We start from the raw sequence: 25,095 nt of genomic DNA, 5'->3' as shown, positions 1-25,095 counted from the left end.
ATGATAAAGTGACCTATTTACTACTATACAGACAGTTTAATTCTACCCATAAGTTATATAGCTTCACATTCAACACTCTTTATTTTTGTGCAGGAAACAAGGCTCAACATTATCGCAACTGACTACCACTACAGACGGAACTTCACTGCAGCAGGCCCCATAAGTTCCCCTTTACAGGATCAAAAAGATACAATTAAAACCATTATTGACACCATGGCAAGTATTGTTTTGTCCTTATCCCAAGCAACAGTATAGTTTTTCTGTTTAAAAAAAACATGATTCTCAGGTGTAGGCTCTGTACCACAAAGCAGAAAGCCAGAGGTTTTAAGGATTTACCTCAAATAGAAGTTGTTTCTGGCAATGTCTGAACACTTGTTTTTCACTGGGTATTTAACAATATCCTTTTTTTTTGCTCACTGAACATACAGCTCTTTGTGCTTAAATGTTACCTGGTTGTATGTTCATTCATGCTACATTATGAAAAAATGGTAGAATATTCTCATTGTATGTGCTTAGCAGATGGTCTTAAGAAGAGCACTATATAACAAGTACTGTAAATCATTTAATTTGCCACATTTCCCAACTACTGTATGAATCAGACGTTTTTTAATTTAAACCCTACTTTCTCATTTAAAGGATTCTTTTTGACACGCTGAATGAAAGCGTCATGTCAGTACTCCCTGGTTTCAAAGAGAAACAGATGAATGCAAGGATCCAAGGATCATATACAAGGCATGTGTAAGCATTAAATTGCTAATTATAATTTTGTCATGCTAATTTTTTTCTTTCTCTTGTTATTTTAGGTCAAGGAGTCAGAACAAGTGGTATGTCTTAACTTTCCTTTTTAACAATGTCCCTTACAATATTTGCTTTATTCATTGTTTTCCTAATGTGTTGTGTTTGCTTATCTCTTTGCAGTGCTGTTCCTTTGAGTGTCAGGTACGTTCTCTTACTTGGAAAAATTACTGGTCTTTTCTCTTAAGCTAGAAACTATATGAACTTTGTTTCCCTGCCCAAATATCACTGAGCAAATAGAAGTCAATCTTTAAATAATTTAGCATATGGGTGTCGGACTCAGGATAACACTGAGTTACTGCTGCAGTGTCATAGTGTATTTTGATTTTGTACTTGTGCCAGAAAAATACCTTGACCCATTGTAGCCCTGTCGGGTCTGTCATTCTGCTGGCAGTGACTAAATCACACCCTGTGTATAACAGTGCTCAGTGCACTGTGTTCTCCATCCACTTCTAGAGTAGATGGACATATCTTGGGATGGGCGAGTATGGAAAACTGCTCCACTAAGTACTGTCTTAAATGTAAGCAAAATCAAAGTATGCATATATAATGCATTAAATATTAATTTAATTTTGCAATTAAATTAACATGTTTTGTACTTTATCAATGTAATGAATCTTCTTATTAAATAGTCTTGCTTACCTTAAATGTGTATGTTTTTATTTTATGAGCATGTTATAAAAGTGACATCTTCAAGACAATGTTGGACTCTCCTGAGGACCTGGTCATTTTATGTACTGGAGCTCACTGTCAAGGGAGTGGCTCTATACAGTATATCCTTGCTAGATATATCCAGATATACTGTACATATCTGAGCTTGTCAGTGAGTAAGATCAATTCCCAGCAAGGTTTAGATACAGCATGCCTGTCATGTGTTGAATAGTCTAGTTGAGTAAGCAGGTAATAACACTTTATTGTATTTTGTTCTTAGCCACAAAGAGGCACTCCTGGAAATAAAGGGGACGAAGGATTTCAGGTGAGTGCTTAAACTACAAGAATATTTTTAGCAGAATGAGTGTTCTGCAATACCTTAAAAATCTTTCCATGTTCCCTGAATGCCCAAACCTATTAAAATATAACAAAAATGTTGTGTTTTATGGCAACCAACAATGTCCATATTGCTGAATTCTCTTTGATTCCTTGTTAAATTTGGAAAGTCATATTAGCTGTTGCTGAATTACTTCTTTATTGTCCTATGTTAATGGCCAGGAACGTTTGTGCTATGTAGACTTATCTCCTTGATTCAACAGATTTGGCCGATTTTATGGAATATCAATTATGCATAATCAATTTGCAATGATAGCATTTATGACTGATATTTCTATCCAAGGCATCTCGTAGTAAAAGATAATATTATAATATATCTAATTTAACATGATTTAATTATAAATTGATTGAAGAAATCTATAGTGCGTATAATCAGAACATCAGAAACCTAATGCTTAATGTCAGAGGCGACCAAGCCTGGAATGCAACATGATGAAGCACATTATACAGTTATACAGTTATGTAGTAAAGAAAATAAGTGCTCAGCCAAAGCTGATAAAAACAAGTTTACAGGTCATAGGGAAGATTTAACTTGTAGAAATGCAGTAGAAATGCATTTTATGTGAGTTGAGATAAACAGCAGATATACTGATGTGTCCTTCTTCACCAGGGTGAGTCAGGAAGGTCTGGACTACCTGGAGAGAAGGGAGACGTAGGCGAAGCGGTAAGTGACACTCCCGCCCTTTCTCTGTCTTTTCTGCTGTAAAGCACTGAGTGCCTGGGATGGCAGTATTCCCTTTGGAGAAAAGCAAGTGTTCCTGAGGAAATACAGTAGTGCCAGTAGTGCATTATACCCCAAAAGTGTGCCCTTCTGTTGGGGTGGGACAATTCCTCTGTCCACTTCTAGTGTAGATGGACATATTGTTGGAAAGAGTGTATGGAACACTGCTGCACTATATAACTGTTTTAAATGTTAGCTAAATAAAAGTATGCATGTACTGTATAATAATCTATTAAATATTAAATTAACACCTGAATGATGCAATCAAATTAAGTTTGTGTGCATTTTATACTCTACAAATGTAATGAAGAAATAAATAGAATAAATATAATCAAATAAATATACATGCTTATCTTAAATATTTATGTACCAAATGCCATAATGAAGCCCTCTTTTATACATTAATGTTATTGGTAGGCTTATGTTTAAATACTTATTTTGATGTGCTGAACAATCCAAAATGCAGGAGGTTTTCCAATTTTGAGTTATCTGCACTTTTTTAACTAATACCATAGACATGACCTACAATTGTGCAAACCACTCAACCAATTAGCAGGTAGTAAAGCCGTATTAAACAAAACAATAAGCATTTTATTTTAGAAGCTTGAAAGAATAAAGGACTGACCTTCATCCATGACTTTCATGGACATTATCATTTTTATTTGATTAATTAACCTTATGTGTGACATCAGGTCCATCTGTTGGTCACTGAGGAAGTATAAGCTGCAGAAGAGTGTAACAGATCTTATTGTATATAATGAGCGTATTACACATATACTGTCATAACTTACGCTGCTTTCTCAAGAGTATTGAAACTCCTCAAATTAGACCACAGGTCTTTAGACATACCACTAGCAGGGTTGCAGCACATTTGGATTTTGTAGATCAGGTGTTTATAGTAAAGCAGCATTTTGAACCTTTTTAATGACTGTGTAAGCTAAAAGAAGATATAACCTTCCTTGTCATTGCTGAATGAGCTAGTCCTAGGAAGGAAGTGGGCTTTCTAATTAAACAGTCTAGGGCCTGAATTCACGATTACATCAATTAACCAGCCAATTGCAAATTAACGATTTTCTGCTTGACAGGAGCTTGTCCTACAATGATAGTTTTTAATGTACATTAGATCGTTAAGTGGATTTTTGGATTTATTCCTAGATCAGGGCTATGATTCTTTTCTTTCTTGAATATAAGAAATGAATTGTGATCAGTTACATTTTTGCTATCACTTTGTCTCTCTATTTATTTACAGAAACAAACTAGGACAACCTAAGCCTTTATTTGCAGTAATCCATAGCTGTTCATTAAACTGGACCGGAGTAAAAATAATGTCACGTTTTATAAGAGCAGTAATACATTAATTAAATGTTGTTAATTGAATCTTAACAGGGAAGACCTGGTGATCCTGGACCAATTGGTTATCAAGGCATGAAGGTATGTTTTAATTCATTTTTCTATGATATATAGTAAAAGTAAAACTTTGTTTCCAATGCACAACAAAGACAAACAATAAGAAAAACAACAGAGCTTAGCATCCAAAAAGAGACACAACTGGACATACTGTACTATAAGGTGGTATTATGTAAAATAATAAATACTTTGAAAAATATTTTAAAATATCATCGAGAATATATTGTAAACAGAGAGACACAAAGTCATACTGTAACAACAATATGTTAATTTGGATATATTAAGAACTTCTGATTATTTCTTTTACAGGGAGACAGAGGTTCCCGTGGTGACAAGGTAAGTACTGTGCAAATATGTAAATGTCTGTGTTTCACAGTTTAAGGAAAACATTTAGATTACTTGGTTAGGCATAGAATAATAATACTATATGGTGCAAAAAATCACTGAAAACGTGATAATTATTTCTTCTGCCATTTCAGAAGTCTCAAAGCACATCTTTTACATCTTTCTATTTTGATACAAATAGCAAATGAGAACTTGGCATTAGAAAAAAGGTCCTTGTGGCACAGTGGTACTGAACTGTCTTCACTGTTTTTGCTTTTCTTCTCCAGGGAGAAAGGGGTCCCAAGGGCTACAAAGTAAGTAATGTGCATCTTTAGTCCTACTTACACATGTTGTTATGTCTTTTTTTTTCATTTACCTATTAAATGTCAATCAACACCCTCTCTTGTTTTGATTATTTAGGGTGACAAGGGGAGACATGGAATTGATGGAGTTGATGGCGGAAAGGTCAGTAATCTTATGAGTTTGTTTGCCCTGGCATCAGCTGACATGGTAAAAACGAATATACAGGAATGGCTTCTTAGCACAGAACTCTACTATCAATAGTTAATAATGTCTCTTTTAATTTCTTGCTGCTCAGTTTGTACTGCATATACAGTATGAGATGAAAAACAGCTTTTTGCAATGAAATGAGAAAGCAAACACAAACGCCTTAGTACAAGTTTTCACCCAATATTTTTTTAGAATAATTTTTATATTAAAATCTCAGAACATTACAGATGATCCCTGTTAGAAGTCTCCCTCTTGTACAGAGTTTCACACAAATCTTTCCCATGTTTAAGTCACCAGTTGTCCCAGGATATTTCCACTTTGGATTCCCATTTGCAATAGTTATAACTATTTAATAGTTATAATACAGTTAACAACAGTTAAAATCCTGAAATAGAGAGTAGGGCTAAGCATACTTTAAATCATGCAGAAGTAAAAATATCTCAGCACAGGAGTCGGAAATTGGAAAAAATGAACAACTGCCATCATTATGAATTGAAAGTTTTCAAAATCAAAACTCTGATCAGCTTAGCCCTCTTTTAGGAAAAAGCCAAAAGCTTGTACAATGACCTACAAAAGGAGCTGGGGAAATAAGACACTGCAATGAAAACGGCTTATGTAAGAAATTGTGTTAATGTTGTAAAGCTCTAAAGAGTTGATGTCAGCTGACGTTTTCTGAAGCCTTAACAAGTTATTGAGCATTAAAAGTGTCTATGTTTTTTACAACAAAAACTATGTAATAGTTATATTAATTATAGTGTTATAACACTTTCTTGTGTGTGTCATTGCTCATAAATATATAAATATAGCTTATATTATATAAAGGAAAATGATTTAAGGACATGGTAAATATGTGTACCTGTTCTTATGGAGAAATAATCTTAATGTCCCTAACCTCCGGTATTTACATGTATTCTTATGGGGGAGAATTCCCCATTGTACATTGTTTCACTTAAAGTCACTACTTTTCTAGTAACATATACCCTAACATATAACTATTGTCACGGGTTTCGTTGTTATTTATTGGCTTTTTGTTTTCATAATCATATACAAGAAAATGTTGCCTTTATGTTAGAGGACAACATATCCCATACCTCAATTTCCAAATATACTTTGTTTCTCAAAAAAGAGCCATAAGATGAAAATGTGTAAATAAAAACCTCAATTTACGTGTTAAACCTTCCGATTTTATCCAAAGGTCTTATTTCATGCCATTACAGAGCATTGAAAATCAAAGTAAGAACACTATTGTTTGTTTATGATAAATACCCTAGTCATCATTGTACTGTATTTAACAAGATATACGACAAGATAAAATGTGTGAGCATTCTATGGCAATTCCATTTGTAGAACACGTGTGAAAAAACTGGTTTAAAAATGCAAGCTGTGTTATAGCAAAAAATCATAAACCAGGTATGCAGAAATCGAGGGAAGGCTGTTTTATATTCCTAAAGAACTGATGAATGGTCGCAAAAGAGAGAAGTCCATAGGATGCAAATAGCTAATGGATAAGCATACAGTATCATCCATCTATTTTTAGAATCCTAGGAATCTACTTCAGCAGCATACAGTAGTCCTTCTGTAAGAAAGGTTCACTAAAAATGTTTATGTGAAGAAAATATATGGTATTTTTTGTTGGATTCCAGTTGGTTTCACTCAGAGATAAAGAAAGACAAATAACTGATATTGATTTATATTCAGCATGTGAGTTGTATCCATAGAATAAATATTTTAATACACATATCCATGGTGAATAAATATTTTTCTTTTCAGGGTGAGGCTGGATACCCCGGACTTCCTGGATGCAAAGGATCTCCAGGACCTGATGTACGTCAGTGTGTTTAAATACATACAAACATAAGAATGGTGACAGGAGGGCCACGTTGCCCATTTGGTAGTTAGCACCTAATTAATCTGAAGATCTCATCCAACCGTTTCTTCAAAGAAGCCAGGGTATTGACAGCATTGCTCAGTAACTTGTTCTACATTCTTTTGTGTCACACAGTACCACCTTTTCTCAGTTTTAAATGCACTTTGGTTTCCCATTTTGTCCCCTAGTTCATGCTTCACTCCTGATTCTAAAGAAATCCATATGGTTAACCTCATACTCTTCTCTGTTTGAGACATTCCTTCCAGTCTTGGAATGCATCTTGGACTGATTCCAGAGCAACAATATATTTCTGTAACATAGTTCACAATACACACAATTTTGCAATGCAATTTTGACATGATTTAACATAAACATATTGATTAACTGAAATGCTATGCTTTTAAATATACAATATATCCTAACTTTGTATTTGTACACAGTATTATGTTTCTCCGCATTGTATAGAACACGCAAATAATAAGTAGCCTCTTCAAGTTCAGTCTTGAATTTGATCTTTTTTTAAATTAGATACCTTTTTGAATTTTATCTGCTGCTTCTGCAACATTGGAGCCGTGGTAGCTCAGATGGCAAGGGCGTCTAGCTCCTGATTAGAAGGTCCCAGGTTTAATCCCAGGACGGGGCAAGCAATGTAGCTTGCTCTGATTCCTTCCAGATGGCTCCCAGGTCCACTCAGCCTGCTTTCCAAATAAGTACTGGGGATAAATCCTTCTGGGGGTAATAGGCCAGCTGGAGCATGATGCTAACCACATCACCTTCACCTCCACCTCCAGTGTCGGAAGGTCGAGAAAAATGGTGGCCTTTGCCCCCCACTCCCCCCATTGGCCTTTTGTGGCCTAAAAAGACCTACCTTCTGCAACATTTCAACAAATATAGGTACTGTTCTCGAACTTAACTACAGTACTTTACTATCTATGCCAAGATCATTAATATAAATTAGCAAGAACAGTGGTCCTAGAATTATTTTAGATGATCACCCCCTTTAGTTCTAAATATTGTGTTCCCAACATTTTGGGTAATAGAAATCTGGCTTATTGGTCTATTTTTACTTAGAACTGAACTATGTTCTTTGTCTGTTTCCTTGGTGGCAAAAAGGTGTTTGTTCTGGTTTCAGTTCTGTTTCCACTGTGCACAATAATTTCAAGATGCATTTGTGTGATACACTGAGGTTTGAATCCAGCTCACTGAGAAATGCTTTTGAACAATGTTGTAATCATTAACTGCTCTTTTTCCATATTAGCAGATTCTAGCTCTCACATTAGAAAATCTCTACTGCTAAAATCATAGCGTATCATGTCTGGCCTGGCTGATCTTTTTTCTTGGAAGCTTTATTCTCAGTCAGGCAAAGTCTATTTACGTGTGAGGATATGCATCCTAAATAGTAAATAATTGTTTTGCCACACACAGTTGTTGGAAATGTTATACTTTTACAAACAAGAAAACATGAGTTTGAAAAATTAGTGGAGTGCAAATGAAAACAAAGCAGAGAGTAACAAAGTTGACTTACTGCTTATATATACTGTTATGCCACAGGGAACACGGACTACAGATGGGCACTGTTGAAGGCAGTGTCCGGCGTATAGGCAGCCAGAGGCAATCAATCAATAAAACAGTGTTTGTAATTAAAGTTACCCATACCTGTACTTAAACATATGAGATATTTATATATTTGTACTAAAAGTAACTTAATTACTCAAAATTAATGTAAATAATAAAAAGCTAAAAAGATAAACTATCTTTCCACTTTGGGGAAAAAAAAGACAAAAAACAACATCTCAAAAACAAAGGAGTTCTTTCTCTGTTCAGGAGTGGCTGCTTTAAGTCAAGATATAAAGAAACAAGTCCAATAAATAGAGGATATCGGGATAGGCTCCAGCTCCACGGCAACCCTGAGCTAGATAAAACAGTTGGAAAATCGATGGATAAAAGGAAGAATAACAAAATATGTTTATAAATAGTTTTGGAGGCAGAGAAAGCTTCTTCTATACAAAACATTGTTTAATTTAATTTACTTTTTCAGTCCAGTACTAATGTTATGCTATTATAAAGAGAAACCATTTGAGGTTGTTTTGGGTGGACAAACATACAGTTAATATTGCTAGCATATGCTAGCATAAGTCCCTTCAAGGGACTAGTATCACAGATGAAATAGAGTCATTTGAAAACATTTTTCTTTTCCCAACTGCAGGGTGAGGTGGGAGATCCAGGACCTAAGGGAGATCCCGGGCCCTATGGCAGAAAAGGAGAAAAGGTGAGGATGATTCTGATTATGATCTCACCTTCATGTATTCTCCTTTTTAGTAATATGTTCTGTGCATGATAATCCCACTGAAAGAGATATCAGTATTGTGTTTCAATTTCAAAAGGATTTTTTGCTTTTAAGTTATCAAGTTAGGGTATATGATGATGCTCAGGAAAAGAGATTTAAAAACAAATATTACAATAAAGGAGACATTGACCAAATGCAAATCAAAACCCTCTATGTGAAACTTCTATTCTTTCTGTTAATGGAAGTATGCACTGTGACAGATGCAAAACATTTTGTGAGGGAACTTTAACTGAAAGAGAAAGACATAGTATGTTTCTCTTTAGTTTAGGTTTTTGGTTTACCTCTTGCTGCTCAATATCACTGCAGACAATGTTTATGTTAATGTTTGTTCCTTGTCCTGGTGACCGTACACCTATTCTTTCCCCTGCAGCTGTTTTATCCCTTGAGTCTTTAGTTTTTCTCCCTAGACAGATTCTTTCCTTGGGAAGCAACATGATTTATCTTGTGATATAATCAAAATCCAATGAGGAATATAACTTCGGTAATGGTTGTGCTGTCAATGTACAGTACAATTTTATTCTGAAAATGCACATACTGCTCCTTGATTTATACTAAAGACAGGAAAATTATTAAATTTAATCATTTGGAAGCGTCTCTTCATGGAATTTATACGTGTTATTGTATTGGTAATGTTGTGGCCATATTAATCTATTTTTCCTGGTTGGTTAGAAAAGAAAAAAAGCATACTACTTGCATGCACATGGCTGTATCCTATTATTTGCCTGAAGCCTTTGAAATGTCCTGCTGCATCTATACTGTATATAAAAATGGTATAGATTGCTTCAAAGCCAACAATGGTAGAGTTATTAATGCAAATAGTTTTGCAAAATATGCAAAAAGGATATGTACCTTAATGTGTACAGTTAATATTCAAGATAGGAAAAAATATGATTTACTAACATTTTTCCATGGGCTACAGTTTTCATTTATTTTCTAAACCTTTCCCCTGTCCATTTGCATCTATGGGCAGAATTTGGTTGAATTAGGTGTTTGTAGAAACAGTAGCTGTAAGTAATATCATGCTATTAGATGTGACTTTTCTAGTGACGTCACTTCCTGCATTCCACTGCAGTCCACTGGAGTGAGTGGCCAGACTGTTGTAATGGGGAGTCTGCCTGCTGCTTGTGTGGGCTGTAAACTCCAAAATACCTAACAAACTGAGGACACTGCACAGTCATGTTCACAGAGTTCAGTTTGATTCACATGCAGTTTGACATATAAAATAAATAAAATAAAAGAAGATGAGCTACTTTTTAGAGTTTAGATTGCATGACAGATCACTAGGAACTGACCGGGTTGTCAAACAGGATATAAATACTGTACTCACCAAACCAAATGTATCCTCCTATATAGGGTGAGCCTGGGAGAAACGGAACTAGGGGAAGACCTGGAAACAACGGTGCACCTGGAGTCAAGGTAAAAGGAAAGATGGCTACTAGTTTTGGAGTTTGCTACACCAAACATTTATTAAAGTATGAAGAATAAAATGGAATGAAGAAGAAATGTAGGATATTGTTTTCCAGTTCAACAGTAGTTTAAATGTGAAATACAACTGTGTTCATTATTATAAAACATAGTGTATAGAAGTGTAATATTCTGTTAAGACCCAGTAACACTACAAAAGCCTTGTACAGGCAAACAACCACTAAACTGTACATTACAGATATTTATAATACGTAGATTTTCTAGAATAAACTTCTACTCATAGAAGACATTGATTCTGTACTGTACTGCAATAGGTAAAAAATGTTAGCTTGACAGTTAAAGAACATTTAATGGGTTGGCAGGTTTAAATGGGTTGAAAATTTACTGTACTGTGTGCCCTACCACACAACACAGCTTACACTACCATACAACACTGAATTCTTCAAAAACAATTCAAGAGGAGAAGCAGGGGTTAGTAAAGTAGAGAAAAGAGCACCCGGACCGCACGGGGGAACCCAGTTGGCCGACTGGGTTGGCTGACTCGGCAGCCTCCGGGGCATGAAAACATGAACATGCCTGACTTGCGGAGAGTCGGTAGAGAAACGCTGCCTCACTACTGGGAGCTAGACCCTCAGGGGTAGGGAAGGAAGAGGAAGACTCCCCTGACTCGCTGAGTCGCTTTGAGAGGTGCTGCCTCACGACCAGGCGCTGCCCTCAGGGGATAGGAAGGAAGAGATAGCCCCTTGACTCGCTGAGAGTCGCATGAGCGGTGCTGCCTCAGAACTAGGAACGAATCCCTCAAGGGGGAAGAAAAAAAACCCCTGACTGGAGGAATCACTTTAAGAGGCGCTGCTCGAGGGGTTGAGAATGAAGAAAAAGCTGCTCAAGAAGAAAGTGAAAGAAGTCCCCTGACTTCTGGAGAGTCGCTTTGAGGCACTGCCTCGCTACTAGGATGAGCCCTTGGGGGACCGAGGGAACAATAATTAGTTAGTTAGAGTTCCCGAGAATAATGTGGCTGGGGGTCCCCTCTGGCTGACACTTGAGAACCCCAGAAAAGGTCAAGGTGGCGCTGTCATCCTGAGGCTGGGGAAGTGGCTTCACTTACCCCACAAAGATGGACCCCGGACCAACACTTTCCCTCCTAACACCCGTGAGGACTGACAAAGTGTGTGCCAATGCATAATTAAAACAAACAAGAGAAAAGAACAAGAAAGGAAGGTGAAGAGGCTATGTGTGAGCCTGACCGCACAGTGGAGAGGAAAAAAACCCTTTGTGTCAATTTAGGGGAAAACCTCTGGTGGCCCCGGCGGAACAGACACCCCCACTCCGGGCATACTAGCAATAGATAATGAGTAGCTGAAATGCCTTAGAGAGTGGTGTTGATGTAAAGGTGGACTGCAGAGTAGGACGACTGGCCCGTTGTTTAAATAAGTTGAATATCCGGGATAGCTTGGGCAGTGGAGATGGCAGCTCCAATTCTGAAGAAACGAGGAGTGTAAACTGAGAGTTGAGACCAGTGTTGGAGATTGAAAATCACAGCTGAGAAGAAAACATGTATCTGGGTACTGAAGTATCCACAACAAAGTGGATCAGGTTTGAAGAGCATAGAAAAAGTGAGAGGCTGTCAGGTCACTCAATTCTGGAAAACAGAATACAGACAAACTGGTAAATTGCAGCTCTTAGAATCTGTGGCAGTCAAACACATTGCATCCATAAAAGCATCCTTGAAGGGGTAAAATGGCCTTGTCTTGGCTAATAAGCGGAGAATGTTGGAGGAGATAGGCTTCCTGGAAGGAACACTTAGAGGTGCTGTCTCTGGATTCCAAGAAGTGCAAGATGGAGTGCTGGAATAGAAAGCAGTGAGGACATTAGAGAGACTGAAATGTGAGAGAGAACTTAATCCCAGAGGTAACATCCTGTTGCACTTGGAAAACAGCGAGAAGAGTGAGATTAAAATGGAAATAAAGGCAGCCGGTGGAATGGGGGAAAGGTAGAGCATGCAGTCCTGGCAGAAGAGTAGGCTGTGTGGGCAGATAGGGCTAAAGCATGTAGTAACATCCATTGAAGCTGGGTGGAGATTTGATTCTAGACGACAAAAGAAAACGGAACTCGGAACTTGAAGAGGAAAAAAGCTGAGATGGGTATGAGGATGAGGGATTTGGGTAACTGCGAACAGTAAATAGCATTGGTTGTAGCATTGGAAAGGCCAGGGAGGTGATCTTCGCTAGAGCTGAAGGAAATCCAGGTGAGACAGCGAAGGAAACTTGAAATTAGGGGAAGAGGATCTTCCTTTATCGGTAATGGAAGTAGTGGATTTGATATCAGAAATAAGATTGATCACTGGTCCTGAGGTATCACAGACATGGATGGCAGCAACAATAGGGTAGAACTCTAGAAGGGCTGGCGATTATACAAGGAGAGAGAGAAAACCACTGAACATTGAATATTACTGAAAGACTGACAAAAGCATTAGAGAAAAGGGGGAGGTCATGCAGAGTAGAACACCAATTCTTGTAGAAGAGATAAGCAGTTCTGAAGACGGAGTAGAGATCCACAGTCTCATATCCATCCAAGTGTCAGCTGATGTAGTAACGTGGACATTGAGAGACAACAGTTGTAGAAAGAGAGAAGATGGGAGAAAGATTTGGCTTGAGGTATAATGCGGATATCATAATTTTAATGTGCCGAATAGGATAGCAAATCATATTAGTGATAATTTCAAAATTCTATGAAAATAGAGGGAGGAAGGTGAGCTGCGAATTTAACCATATCTAAATGATAGGGCTTTTCTGCTGGAAAGCTTACATAAAACCAATACCAAAAGGGGTGGTCCAGAATGACGAAGAGGAGACTCTAGGAAGGAGCCACCGAGAAAACCTTTCGGAGATCAGCTTGAATAAAGGTGGCAATCATCTCAAGCTCAGGAGTATAGGAAGGAAGATTGGGATAAGAATAAGATGGAATTGAAAATGGGCCAGTAGAAACATTTTGAAGAACATCTAGAAGGTAGTTAACAAGAAGGGAGCGAAGATCCTGAAGAGCGCGTTTCAGGATGGGAATACAAATGGGTGTATTAACTTAGAAGAAAGAAGAGAATCATTTTGGAGCAACAGGACGGATCACTCTAGAGAGGGCAAGACCACTAGGTTATGAATATTTAAAAGGGGGCGTGCCTTAGAACAGGAAGAGTGGATAAATTACAAAAGAATGCAAATTAATCCCTCATTCATTTATTTCCTTTTTTTAAATTATATACTGGTAGCATGCCCAAAGGTGTTGGGTAGCCAGTTGGACCCCTAGAGGTTATTGTTCTCCTTACTAAGGAGTTTTTGGTTCTTCTCTTCCGTTATCTTCTGGTCTTCTGTTCTGTATTCACAAAATGTATGGTTACTTGCATTGTTAAGCGCCTTGGGGGTAACCTTGTTGTGAAAGGCGCTATATAAAAAATAAATTGATTGATTGAAATCGGTTCAAACTGAAAATTCAATTCGGCAAAATAAAAAAGCACTTTAACAAACAAAGATAAGCAGTAGAAGTCCACTAGGGGCACCAGAGAGGGTGGGAAGAACAGATGGCATCCCTGAAAATTGGAGAAATTCAAAATTAAATTGCCAAGAGTGAAACTTAAGAAGACGTGGATTCCACGATTTAGAGCAACTGGAGATCTCTAGATTCCACTACTAAGTAATTGCGATCAGAGATGAGAAAAACGTAATTGACATCTTCACCTTCAAGGATTTGGCGGCAAAAATGAGGGTGGCCTGAGAGCAGCTTAGAGTCTGAGGCTTTAGCTGTACTGAGGGTGGGGGTTAAAAAAAGAGACTGGAGATGGGTGGGGCTGAAAGAGGCAGAGCTGAATGAATGGAATTTTCAAGCCTGGACAGACGGGAGTTAATATCGGCTACAGAGCGAGAAAGTGGTTTGAGAGTTTGAGAAAGCTGCTGGGAAATCTGCAGAGAAAGAGAAACTGCTAGAGAGCTGGGTAGCTGTGGAGGAGGAGGAACTGGAGAGTTGAGAGAAGGTGGAGCAGCAGGTACTGCTGTAGAAAGAGAAGGATGGAGGACTGGGTGAGCTGGGAATCGCATAAAAGTAGAAAAAAGGGGCTAAACGGTGCGAGTGAGGAGGAATAGGAATACATCCGTCAAACAGTGATCTGAGGAGCCTTGGAAGAGGCCAGTCCTTGTAAAAGAGACGCGTTGGCGAATCCAAGGTGGTGCGGTGGTGTTTTGAACTACGTAATGCGGGAGGCTGGATAGGAGAGGCAGAAGCACCAGTGACGGGAGAGGAGGATTGGGTTGAAAATTAGAAGGTCGAGATGGCAAAACAGCGGAAAACAAACTGTGTGGAGAATCTTCAAGGTGGTGGAGGACAGAAAGGCAGTCTGGAGATAATGGAGAATTAGGCCTTCGAGCCATTATAGGTCTAGCGTTCAGAATTCAAGTAAGTTGAATTAAACTCTAGATGTGTGTGTTAGCAGAGTTAGGGTTTAAATAGGAAAGAGATAATTGAATGATAGAGGAAGGGGTGGAGCACCCCCCGCTTCTCCCCTAGAACCCCACCTATCAGTTTCCATCATATATTGGAAAGAGAATTGTCAAGTTTAAATTTGAATGCTTTAGAAAGCACACTTAATATATTAAATGTCTTCCTTCCTTGCTTCCTTGTTTAAACCTGATCCCCGGTATTTTGTTTTATTTAGGGTTTGCCAGGACCAAAAGGAAGTAATGGCGAGAAAGGAGAAAGAGGGGATGATGTAAGTTTTCTTTGTGGATGTGATCCATACCATAATTAGGTGCTCACACCTGAAGATGGCTCCACGGCCGAAACGTTGTGTTTTCTTTCTTCTCTTTTCAGCATGGAGAAACCTATTACTTTTTCCCTTGCAGCCTACACGTGCTGACACAGCTACCCACCTGAACTACTACATACCATAATTATTGTGAATAATTGTCGATTGTCAGAGTATGATATAGCAACTCTGCTTGTGTATATGTTTTTGTATGTTTTTAGATTCTTTGATAAGAACAGAAAAACAAATACAAAAGAGAGGTCATTCAGTCTCACCTTGTTACTTGTTACTTACTGTAGTAGTTAAAAGTAGCTTTTTGAAATAAGCCAGGGTATAAGCATTAACAACATGACTGAGTAGCTTCTTTCATATTCCCATAACTCATTGGATACAAAATCTGCGGATTTAGAATACTTGTAATATGTCCCTTGATAGCCAGATGTTAACAAAGAGAGAAAGTTTAAATGTATAATGAAAACATATACATCTTATCTCATATCTGAAGAATTCTAATTAATCTAACACGTGTTTCATGTATTTAGGGTGAACCTGGCCCAGATGGAGATGTTGGAGAAAAGGTAGAGTTCAATTTAAAAAATAGATAGTAAATAGTATCCCTCCTTAAGTCTATAAAGTCTCTCCTACATTTGGTTCATTCTCTTCCAATCAGAATGTAAAAGTATATTATTAATTCATTAGCATTTGTGAAACAAATGAAGTGTTTTAGATATTTGAAGTTACAAAGCATATTTAAAACTACAAAGCAGCATTTTCCTGTGAATCCAAAAAAAGCAGAATGGATCCTCTCAGTATAAGTGATGTTATTTTCCCCTAATTTGGCCTTATGCTCTTACATGTGAAATGTTTCAAGTGATGTACAGAGACCTCACTTGCTAGAATCATTGTTTCCATATTCACAGGGATTTAAGTAATGTGATGGTGTGATACTAAAACTCATTGTGAAATCTCATTTTGTCAGCACAGAGCTTTTGGGTTGTATGCTAAAATTTGGCTTTACTGAGAGAGAAACAACACTATGTGTCAGGCAACATACCAAAAGCCAGCTGTCATAACATGAATAACTTACTAGGGAGTAAGATTGATAGGAAAGATAAGGCTGTTTTTTTGTCTTGTAATCTGAGTCATGATTAATTCTCAGGGTGGCCGTGGGGAGAATGGACCACAGGGGCGTCCAGGAGTCAGGGGACCCAGAGGAGAGCCTGTGAGTTTGTCTTTTTCCTTTTCCATTATTTCAAGGAAAAATGAAACCCTCCTCAAAAATGAAATTATACTGTGCTCTCATAATGTTATTGCAGAAAATGGCAAATGGCCTAATTGAACTCATTACCCTATTTCAGCTCTGCAACACAGTTGTCAAATGGGATCTGCACTAGCAATGTGTGATTAAGTACTTTGTATGTACTTAGATTTTTAAATTCTTTATTGTTTTTTTATTTAAAAGCTTAAAATATAGAAGAATTCGCTATGAGTGTATGTGCATATTTTATGTGAAAAGGCACTATTTTTTCACAAATACTGACCCCAGAGGAACTTCACTTGTGTGGAAAGCTTGTGTAATGCCATCACTCACAAACCTAGGGTAGACCACCAATCTAATTTCATGAGTGCCCACCTTTTTTGGAGGGGGATACACTAACAATTACCATATCGTTATAAGTTGGTGGCACCTTCATCATATACAATCTGAGAACACCCCCCAAAACACTTGGTCTTTATAAAAGTGAGTGTGCAGTATATAATGTAGATAGAGCAACAACCTTTAAAATGGAAAGCACTGCCCAGACTCCCCAAATCTCCACATTTCCAAATGTATTCAATATATATGTCATACATGCCCATCAGTAATGAAAAACTATTTTTATATTTTGGGTGGATACCTATATTGTTTGCATTAGGTGAGTGTGTTTGAGCAATCAAAGAGATAGATGGTTTAGGAAAGGGTTATTGTTCCAAAATGCTAGTCATTGAAATCTCTACAATGAACTTCTTTTACTTCCTTGTATTACCTAGGGTGACAAAGGAAACCCAGGAGAACCAGGGCGTGAGGGACCAGTGGGAGTAAACGGAGACCCGGTAAGAGACTGCTATTACAAAACTAATTGACTATTGTAGGTACAACCCTTCTTCTTTAAACACTGCGCTTTAGCCTGTTAGAGTATAGTCCAATTATTCATTGAATAAGTGAGTGAAACAGGCTTCTGTGTGTCTGTGAGGAAGTTCTACCAAACCTGTTCAACAGTTCACAGCTAGGGTATTATTAATTAATTCTGTTGGATTTTGTTGTGTGGTGGTTTTTGAAATGGGAGATTTATTTGACAATACTTGCTTCATTCATTGCTTCTAAATGACTAACTTTACCGGAATTGTCAGGAATACCAGCATGTGTTTTGAGTAATCATTTATGTTTTGAAGTGAGCAATTACCAACAAAGTAGATTTTAATAAAATATGCTTGCATTCAAACTTATGCCCTTTCATGCGTTCAACTGAAAACAGTTAAAATGCTGCTGTCATTTACAGATGTAATAGTTTGTAACATAACATCACAACTTTATCACACACTGCAGATGTTTATGCTCAGAGTTTTTGGCACTCTTTTTAGTTGCCACTGAGAGGTTACTGAAAGATATTCAAGCATATCACATAATAAAACTGGAGGAAATGTAATGTTTTAAAGGCACAGGCTGTTAATAACAGCATATAATGCGCAGGTGAGATTTATCTTGTGGTATGGAGAATAATTTGTGTTACAAATATAAATACATTTTAAAAAATCTATATAAAAATAAAACAAATGATGTTAATAGGAAACAAATAGATCTTTTGGATCTCTCTATTTACTGTTCGTTAGCTTGCCAATAACAGACCTCTGTTTTTAGTTTTGTGTTTTTTAGAAAGTTACTGAGTATAGGTAAAGTGCCTTAAACTGGAGAATACTTCTAAATCATATCAATCATAGTCTTTTTACTACAGAGGAATGTGTATCACTTTGATCATAGCTGACTCTTTCTTTTGCATTACACTGTAGCTGATGTTTCATTTATTATGTACAGTATGTGTGATAGTTTATACATTTTAATAAAATGGTTTAACATGATTCAAAAGCTGAAGTGAAAGCTATCAATAGAGCAAAAAGGCTATTTAAAAGAAAATAAATTTGAAATGAAAATGTATTATTTTTCACTACACCAATGGAGAGGAATATAATACATATTCTGTCATCTGAGGAAAATAACAGGAAAACAGGAACCAGATTATGTGATAAGAAACTCACATATGGTTGTTATTCATATGATTCTGTTAACTCTCCTGTTAACCGTGATATAGAGATATAAGGAGATATAGGGACTTTGTGCTATAGCATTTAAATCTTGCTAGCAATTGTGTGATTAAATAAATGTTAACAGTCATTAATTAAAATTCACAACAGTTTCTCAAACAATGGGTTGTAAAGTCTGTGTGGAATAGTACTCACTGTAATTGGGTACACTTGGCCTAGTAGACAACTAGGTTCAACTTTATATGTGAAAACACTAATACAAAAGTCTCAATACAAAAGTACCAAATGTTTAGTAATGCTTTTACTGTAGGTATAAATTCCAACATTGATATCCGGACAGGAAGAAAAGAGAGAAAGGAACTGTAGCGATAACCCCCAAGCGTTATGACCTTTAAACAGAATTTTATCATCAGGTGTTATTCTTAAAAACATACAGTTCTCCCACTATGGTATTTTCTGGGTTTATTTTGTCTATGTAAGTTGAGAACTGTATTACTCCATTCTTACACACTCCCTCTAAAAAACACAACTCATTTTTTAACTTTAATTAAATTAACAGTGGACCTATACAGGTGATAAAATTCATTACTTAAAGTAAACATCTTAAGTTAGATGTTTATTTAGACAAGGTGAGTTTAAAAATAATCTTAGCACTAGTGTGTGTATATAATGTATCCATACATTGTTAGAACACCATTATTTCCTGTGAGACCAGTCACCTACCCCAAAAACAGACGGTGCAAGGTAGGACACTGATGTGTGTTTTAAATGTTAATTAATCTCCTTTACTACTGGATATATAAAATATAAACCAGTGCTAAATAGTCCACAGAAAGAACAGACAAAGGTAGACAGTGAAAACTAGAAAAACAGTTTGAATTGAGTATGGATTGAAAGAAAGTTTGTTTTTATTGATTAAGATTAGTTTGGCATTATAAAAACTGCTAAAAATTACACACAGGGCACGTTATGCATGGCATTTAGATATATGTGGGGGTCTCTGTGGTACTTTTTATTGGAGACTGTAGGCCTTGACAACTATAAGCATTCATTGACCATTCAGAGATCATTAATTCAGGTGAGCTACTGTATACAGTATACAGTAGCATTCAACCAACAGCTTCAACTGTCTGCTCCATCTTAGGATCCATAGCAACAATTAATGTTATGCAACTGAGGCAAAATAAATGTTTTGCATTTAAAAACAAACAGATAATAAAGGATAAAAATGTGCTCATAGTACTATTAGTAAAATACCTGTTTTATAAAGGAATATTTCCTTTCTGCTATAGGGTGAATCTGGTCGCCTAGGACCAAAAGGGTACAAGGGAGATGAGGGACCTGCAGGACCTGAGGTAAGTTATTAAAAAAAAACATTGCACAGCCCTCCTACATCCTCTTTAAATCGTGTGAACTGATTGGAATGAAAACACATCATATGTCATGGAAACAGGAACCAGAGACTTTTCTTCAAAGGCCTTCATTTCTACAACAAGGCCGTAGAACCTCTTTCACACACCATTTTGTCTTACTGTTCTGCTTGAATTTGGACAAATAAGTCCTTATTTTATTCAGCCCTATCCACTGGCTTGACTTCTTTGATGAAAATGTTGCCATTATAATGTCATTCCATATTTTGGATTTATAATACACTGTTGTTATTAATAATAATAATTAATAGAAATATTGTCTGCATTTGCCCAAATATTAAAATATTTAATATTTAATATTAAAATTTAATATTTAAAAATAAATCAAATCACATTCAAATAATACAAATTCTCATACTGATGTCAAGATATTTCCAAGAACAGCAGGGCTAAGTCAACTTGTTAAAGGTGTCTAAAAATGTTTTGCTTTTCAGTTCCAAGATTTTCCAAATTGTGATTTTTCTAGAAGTGAAACAGACTTCCAAATCACTTTATTTTTTTAGCTTAAGACGTATCTTAACCATTTTATTTCAGGGCTTGAAAGGAACAAGAGGTCCCAAAGGCACCCCTGGAGATCCTGGACTGATGGGACAAAGAGTAAGTATCAGATTAGGCCTCACACCAAAAGCCTGCCAGCTATGAACGGAAAAGAAAAAGAAAATCGAAAACTGAATTTTAAATTTAAAAATTAAATTTAAAATTGTAAAATAAAAATCAAAAGAATGACAGCTTGAAAAATTCACTTGTCCAAATTATTTAGTCTGCATGTTTTACAGACTTGATTAGTAATTATTTACAAAATTATAAGGTTGAGGAAGTCCAACACAGACAAAAATGTAGTTTGCAGAAACTACGTTTTACCTCTTTGAAGTACACAGGCCCATTTTTGAAAAGGTGTGTTTGACTGAAAAATTAAAGGCACTATAGTGCGGTATGGTGATGTAGTGGATAGCATTGCTCCCTTGTTCCAGACCTAGTGTGCTATCCACGTGGAGTTTGTATGGTCTTCCTTTGTTTGCTGTGTTTTCCTCTGGGTGCTCCAGTTTCCTTTCACAGTCCAAAAACATACTGGTAGGTTGATGGGCTTCTGGGAAAATTGACCTGGTGTGAATGTGTGTGTGTTTGTGTCTTTGTCTGTGTGTACCCTGCAATGGACTAGTGTCCGGTCCTGACTGTACCCTGCCTTGTGCCCGTTGCTTGCTGGGATAGGCTGTGGCTTCACACGACGCTGTATTGGATGAAGCAGTTAGGAAATGAATGGATGGATAAAGGCAATATGAAGTTTTAATTGTTGATACATTTGATGAACTGCTATGCCTTGCAAAGTATTCTGAACCATCTTATGGTGTCCTGTTTACAAAATTACAAAACGGTGCATATACTGTACACTTTTTAAATATAACCTTTTATTCAAAACCTAAATGCGCAAAGTAAATAAATCAAAGGTAAGTTACAATAAATGTCAGCCAAAATTAAAAGAAAAATCTGTAATGTTGTGAATCAGACCAGTTACAGTAATTCAGTATTCGAAGAAGCTCTGTAGCAAGTCTTTTTGGGTAAGTCTATACCAACTTTGTATACTGCATTTTTGCCCATTCTTCTTGGCTGGTTTTTTCAAGTTGCTTGGACAGCAGTTTTCAAGGTTTTCCACAGATCTTTCCACAGTCTCAGTCATGAGAAACAAAACTATAACTTAATGCTGCTGCCTCCATATTTGACAGTAGTTCTGGTGTTGACTGAAGGATACAGTATGCTGTTTTTTCTTCAGATGCAACGCTTTGCATACAAACCTCTTTTGTGAAGTGGCTGTGATAGAGTTCGCCCATTGACTTTTTCTCCTACTGTCTGTCAGCTGCTGAACTCTGTAGCTTTTTCAAATTCACCGTTGGTCTCACCATGGCATCCATAAACAATTTCCTCCTAGATTGCTCAATAGGCAGTCTAGATGTTCTCCACTTCTTAATGATCAAAATCACCACCTCAAAGACACACAAAGAGTCTTTGAATTTTTTATACCTTTCTTTTAGTCTGTGCCTTTCTACAGCTTCAATCCTGAATGTTTTTTGAAAGATCCTTGGTTTTCATGATTAAATCTCTGCTTAATATTTTCTACCCAATTGAGGTGTCATACAAAGACAGGTCTGTGCAGTACGTATATTCTGAAATCAAGTGAACCATTATTACTGAGAGGTACAGAGAGAGGCCACTTAACTACAGTAATTATTTGGTTTGTTAAGGTAATTTTATTAAAATAAATTAAATAAATAAATTAAAATCATTTAATTTAGGATCTCCACAGCAAAGATTTCTAATACTTATACAGTCTTGCATGACTTTTGCATTTTATCTTTCTATTTCGCTTAGAATGTGTGAAGTAGGTACTGTATATAACAAATATTAAGTAGGTTGCTGCGTCAGCATGTATAGGATGCAAAGGAACAAGTAATGGTTTATTCCATTTTGTTTCAAAGCTTGTGGAGCCTTTTTCAGGTTAAGAAGGTTCCACAGCCAAAACGTTGTGTTTCTTTTCTCCTCTTTTCAGCATGGAATAAACGTTTACTTGTTCCTTAACAAATATTAATAGCTACTTCTGGAGTGTCATGACTGTGAGTTTTAAAGTAATAAGATGTGAAAACCATGTAAGGGTCTGAATACTTTTTATGAACACAAGGCACTCTGTGTTGTTTATTGAGAAAACATCCATCCACTCATTTTCTAACCGTTTCATCCAATTCAAGGTTGCAGGAGCCTATCCAGTTAGGCAACAGCCACAAGGCATGATTCAATCTGGACAGAACACTGGACCATTGCAGGGCATACACAGGTCCGAAACTGAACCCAGGGCCCTAGAGGTGCAAAGCAGCAGTCATAACGACTTTGCCACCATGCCACCCTATTGAGAAAACATGTTTTTTTTATTCATGAACAACAACATTCACTCTTGAAGTATTTTTTTCACACAATTAACACGCTCTATGAAATAAAATAGTCTGGTTGTTTTTGAATGTGACTGAAATCAAATACTGCTTATCACTGGTTTATCTTAACAGGGTAGTCCACTCAGTGAATATGATTTAATTTTTAAGTTCAATGGGAAGAGAAACATGATACTTTCTTAACTTAAATAAGTTTAGATAAAACTAAATTTATCTGAGTTTTCTCATCTTAAGAGGCAAGAGCTGTGGAATATTAGGGTGGTTCTTCATCCTACCTCCTGGGTTTTAATGTATTTTTGTTTATTTTTCATGGAATTGTGTTCATAAAAATGTGTCCAACTGCAATTTTGACAGCAAAATGAATTTGGACTATAACAGCTCTTGTGGGAGTAAAGAATATGTGAGCATTATCTTGATTCTTGAAAATCTTTATACATTTTCATTAATGTTAGGGAGAAGATGGTTCCCCAGGCACTGGGACAGAAGGATTCCCTGGCTTCCAGGTAAAATTTTGTTTGCCTTGGGTTAAACGTGTTGCTTGATGATAGATTCTTGTTTGCTTGAGTCTTCTAGCTTCTTGCGTCATCTTAGTAGATGACGTTCACCTCTGAGTGTTAGATTTAGCATTTGACAAATTTGAAATTTTATGAAAGCCTGAGTATTTCCTATAAAAATCCTTAGAGAATAATAATTTAAATGAGCATTTTTTTCTCCTCAGGGTTATCCAGGACGTAGAGGAGATAAAGGATCAGAAGTAAGTCTTCAATTATGTTTTTCAAATACCATGATTCTAGTAGAAGAATGAATTTGTAAAGCCCTATCCATATTTACAATGCTGTGCAAAAGTCTTAGACATCTTCTGACTATTAGGTGTTAGAATGCTACTTTGCTACTTTTGTGCTATGAAACACTTCTGTTTTTAAGGAGTATATGAAATTTACTAAAATGTCTCCGTTAGCCTTAATTAAACTGAAACATAACTATCCTTAGTAAACAGTGCATGAACAGCCAATATGACATATTAACTTTCATTATTTGAGCTATTCCATCACATTTAACACATTCTACAAATCTACCAGTCAAGATTTTACTGTTATCTTAAAATAAATTGATTGAAATTTCAGAATAAATTGCTATACAATTTTGTTTCTTTGAAAAAAATTCTCATTTGCAGTGAGATTTATACAATTGTTGAATAGAAGACAACATAGTTAAAGAATGAGAAAATAAAAAGTAGCATATTACAATACAGTATAATGCTGACAATGCAAATTGTTTTAAAGTCTTGTTACAGCATTGTATGTTCAGATATAATAGTAGTATAAAGAAATCATAGACTCACAGATACAGTATAATTCTTCCAAAGTGAACCTTTTCATTTTTAGTTTGACTTGTCCTTGATCCTGACAAATATCCTCAACTAAACTAAAATTTTAAGGTGCTTTTGATAACATAATACAATTTTTTATGTCGTTTTATCTTTAATTGCAGATAAGGCCTTTAAAAAAGTAAATTGGACATTCGTATTTGACACATAGAAAAAAATGGTTTGAGGAAATCAATAATAACATTGGATAAAAATATTATACAGTTTACCTAAGGCTACAATATCTACCAATGGCATAATATCACAAAGCTTCACGCTATACAGAGAGATCAGACAAGCCTAATTTCTCCATCATTATTTGCATTATTTATTGAACCCTTGGCCACTGCAATAAACCAAAATGAAAATAATAATTGCTTACACTTATACAGCGGTTTTCTTGACACTCCACTCAAAGCGCTCTACAGGTAATGGGGACTCCCCTCCACCACCACCAATGTGTAGCAACACAGAGAGTCAGAACCTCAGTTTTACGCCTCATTCAAAAGGATGGCACCTTTTTACAGTAGTGTTCCTGTATCCTGTGTCACTATACTGGAGCATTAGAACCCACCCAGACTGCAGGGGGAGCACCCCCTACTGGCACCATTAACACCTCTTCCAGCAGCAACCTTAGTTTTTACCATGAGATCTCCCATCCAGGTACTGACCAGGCTCACACCTGCTTAGCTTCAGTGGGTTGCTGGTTAGTTGCAGGGTGATATGGTTGTTGGCAGATATAATTGCTGCAGGCACAATATTACCAGTATTAAAATAAATTATACAAAACATAAAATCAGCCTTAATGTACATGATGTATTACTGTACTTT

The 25,095-nt window shown here is 36.6% G+C and overlaps 1 protein-coding gene across 1 annotated transcript in view; it reads left to right on the top strand.

Moving 5' to 3' along the window:
* Positions 1 to 25,095, top strand: part of col6a1 (collagen, type VI, alpha 1) — a 65,431-nt gene that overhangs the window by 14,267 nt on the left and 26,069 nt on the right. The window contains exons 5-23 of the mRNA XM_088930037.1: positions 94 to 249; positions 919 to 939; positions 1,727 to 1,771; positions 2,453 to 2,506; positions 3,950 to 3,994; positions 4,280 to 4,306; positions 4,582 to 4,608; positions 4,715 to 4,759; positions 6,575 to 6,628; positions 8,878 to 8,940; positions 10,372 to 10,434; positions 15,143 to 15,196; positions 15,775 to 15,810; positions 16,392 to 16,454; positions 17,264 to 17,326; positions 19,825 to 19,887; positions 20,497 to 20,559; positions 23,351 to 23,401; positions 23,617 to 23,652. Coding sequence (XP_088786163.1) covers positions 94 to 249; positions 919 to 939; positions 1,727 to 1,771; positions 2,453 to 2,506; positions 3,950 to 3,994; positions 4,280 to 4,306; positions 4,582 to 4,608; positions 4,715 to 4,759; positions 6,575 to 6,628; positions 8,878 to 8,940; positions 10,372 to 10,434; positions 15,143 to 15,196; positions 15,775 to 15,810; positions 16,392 to 16,454; positions 17,264 to 17,326; positions 19,825 to 19,887; positions 20,497 to 20,559; positions 23,351 to 23,401; positions 23,617 to 23,652 — 1,029 coding nt within the window. The remainder of the gene's footprint in view (positions 1 to 93; positions 250 to 918; positions 940 to 1,726; positions 1,772 to 2,452; positions 2,507 to 3,949; positions 3,995 to 4,279; positions 4,307 to 4,581; positions 4,609 to 4,714; positions 4,760 to 6,574; positions 6,629 to 8,877; positions 8,941 to 10,371; positions 10,435 to 15,142; positions 15,197 to 15,774; positions 15,811 to 16,391; positions 16,455 to 17,263; positions 17,327 to 19,824; positions 19,888 to 20,496; positions 20,560 to 23,350; positions 23,402 to 23,616; positions 23,653 to 25,095) is intronic.

The sequence above is a fragment of the Atractosteus spatula genome, chromosome 13 (assembly GCF_055471065.1).
Source record: "Atractosteus spatula isolate fAtrSpa1 chromosome 13, fAtrSpa1.hap1, whole genome shotgun sequence".
NCBI classification, from domain to species: domain Eukaryota; kingdom Metazoa; phylum Chordata; class Actinopteri; order Semionotiformes; family Lepisosteidae; genus Atractosteus; species Atractosteus spatula.
The sequence above is the reverse complement of the archived record's forward strand: the minus strand, read 5'-3'. Positions and strand labels throughout refer to the sequence as shown.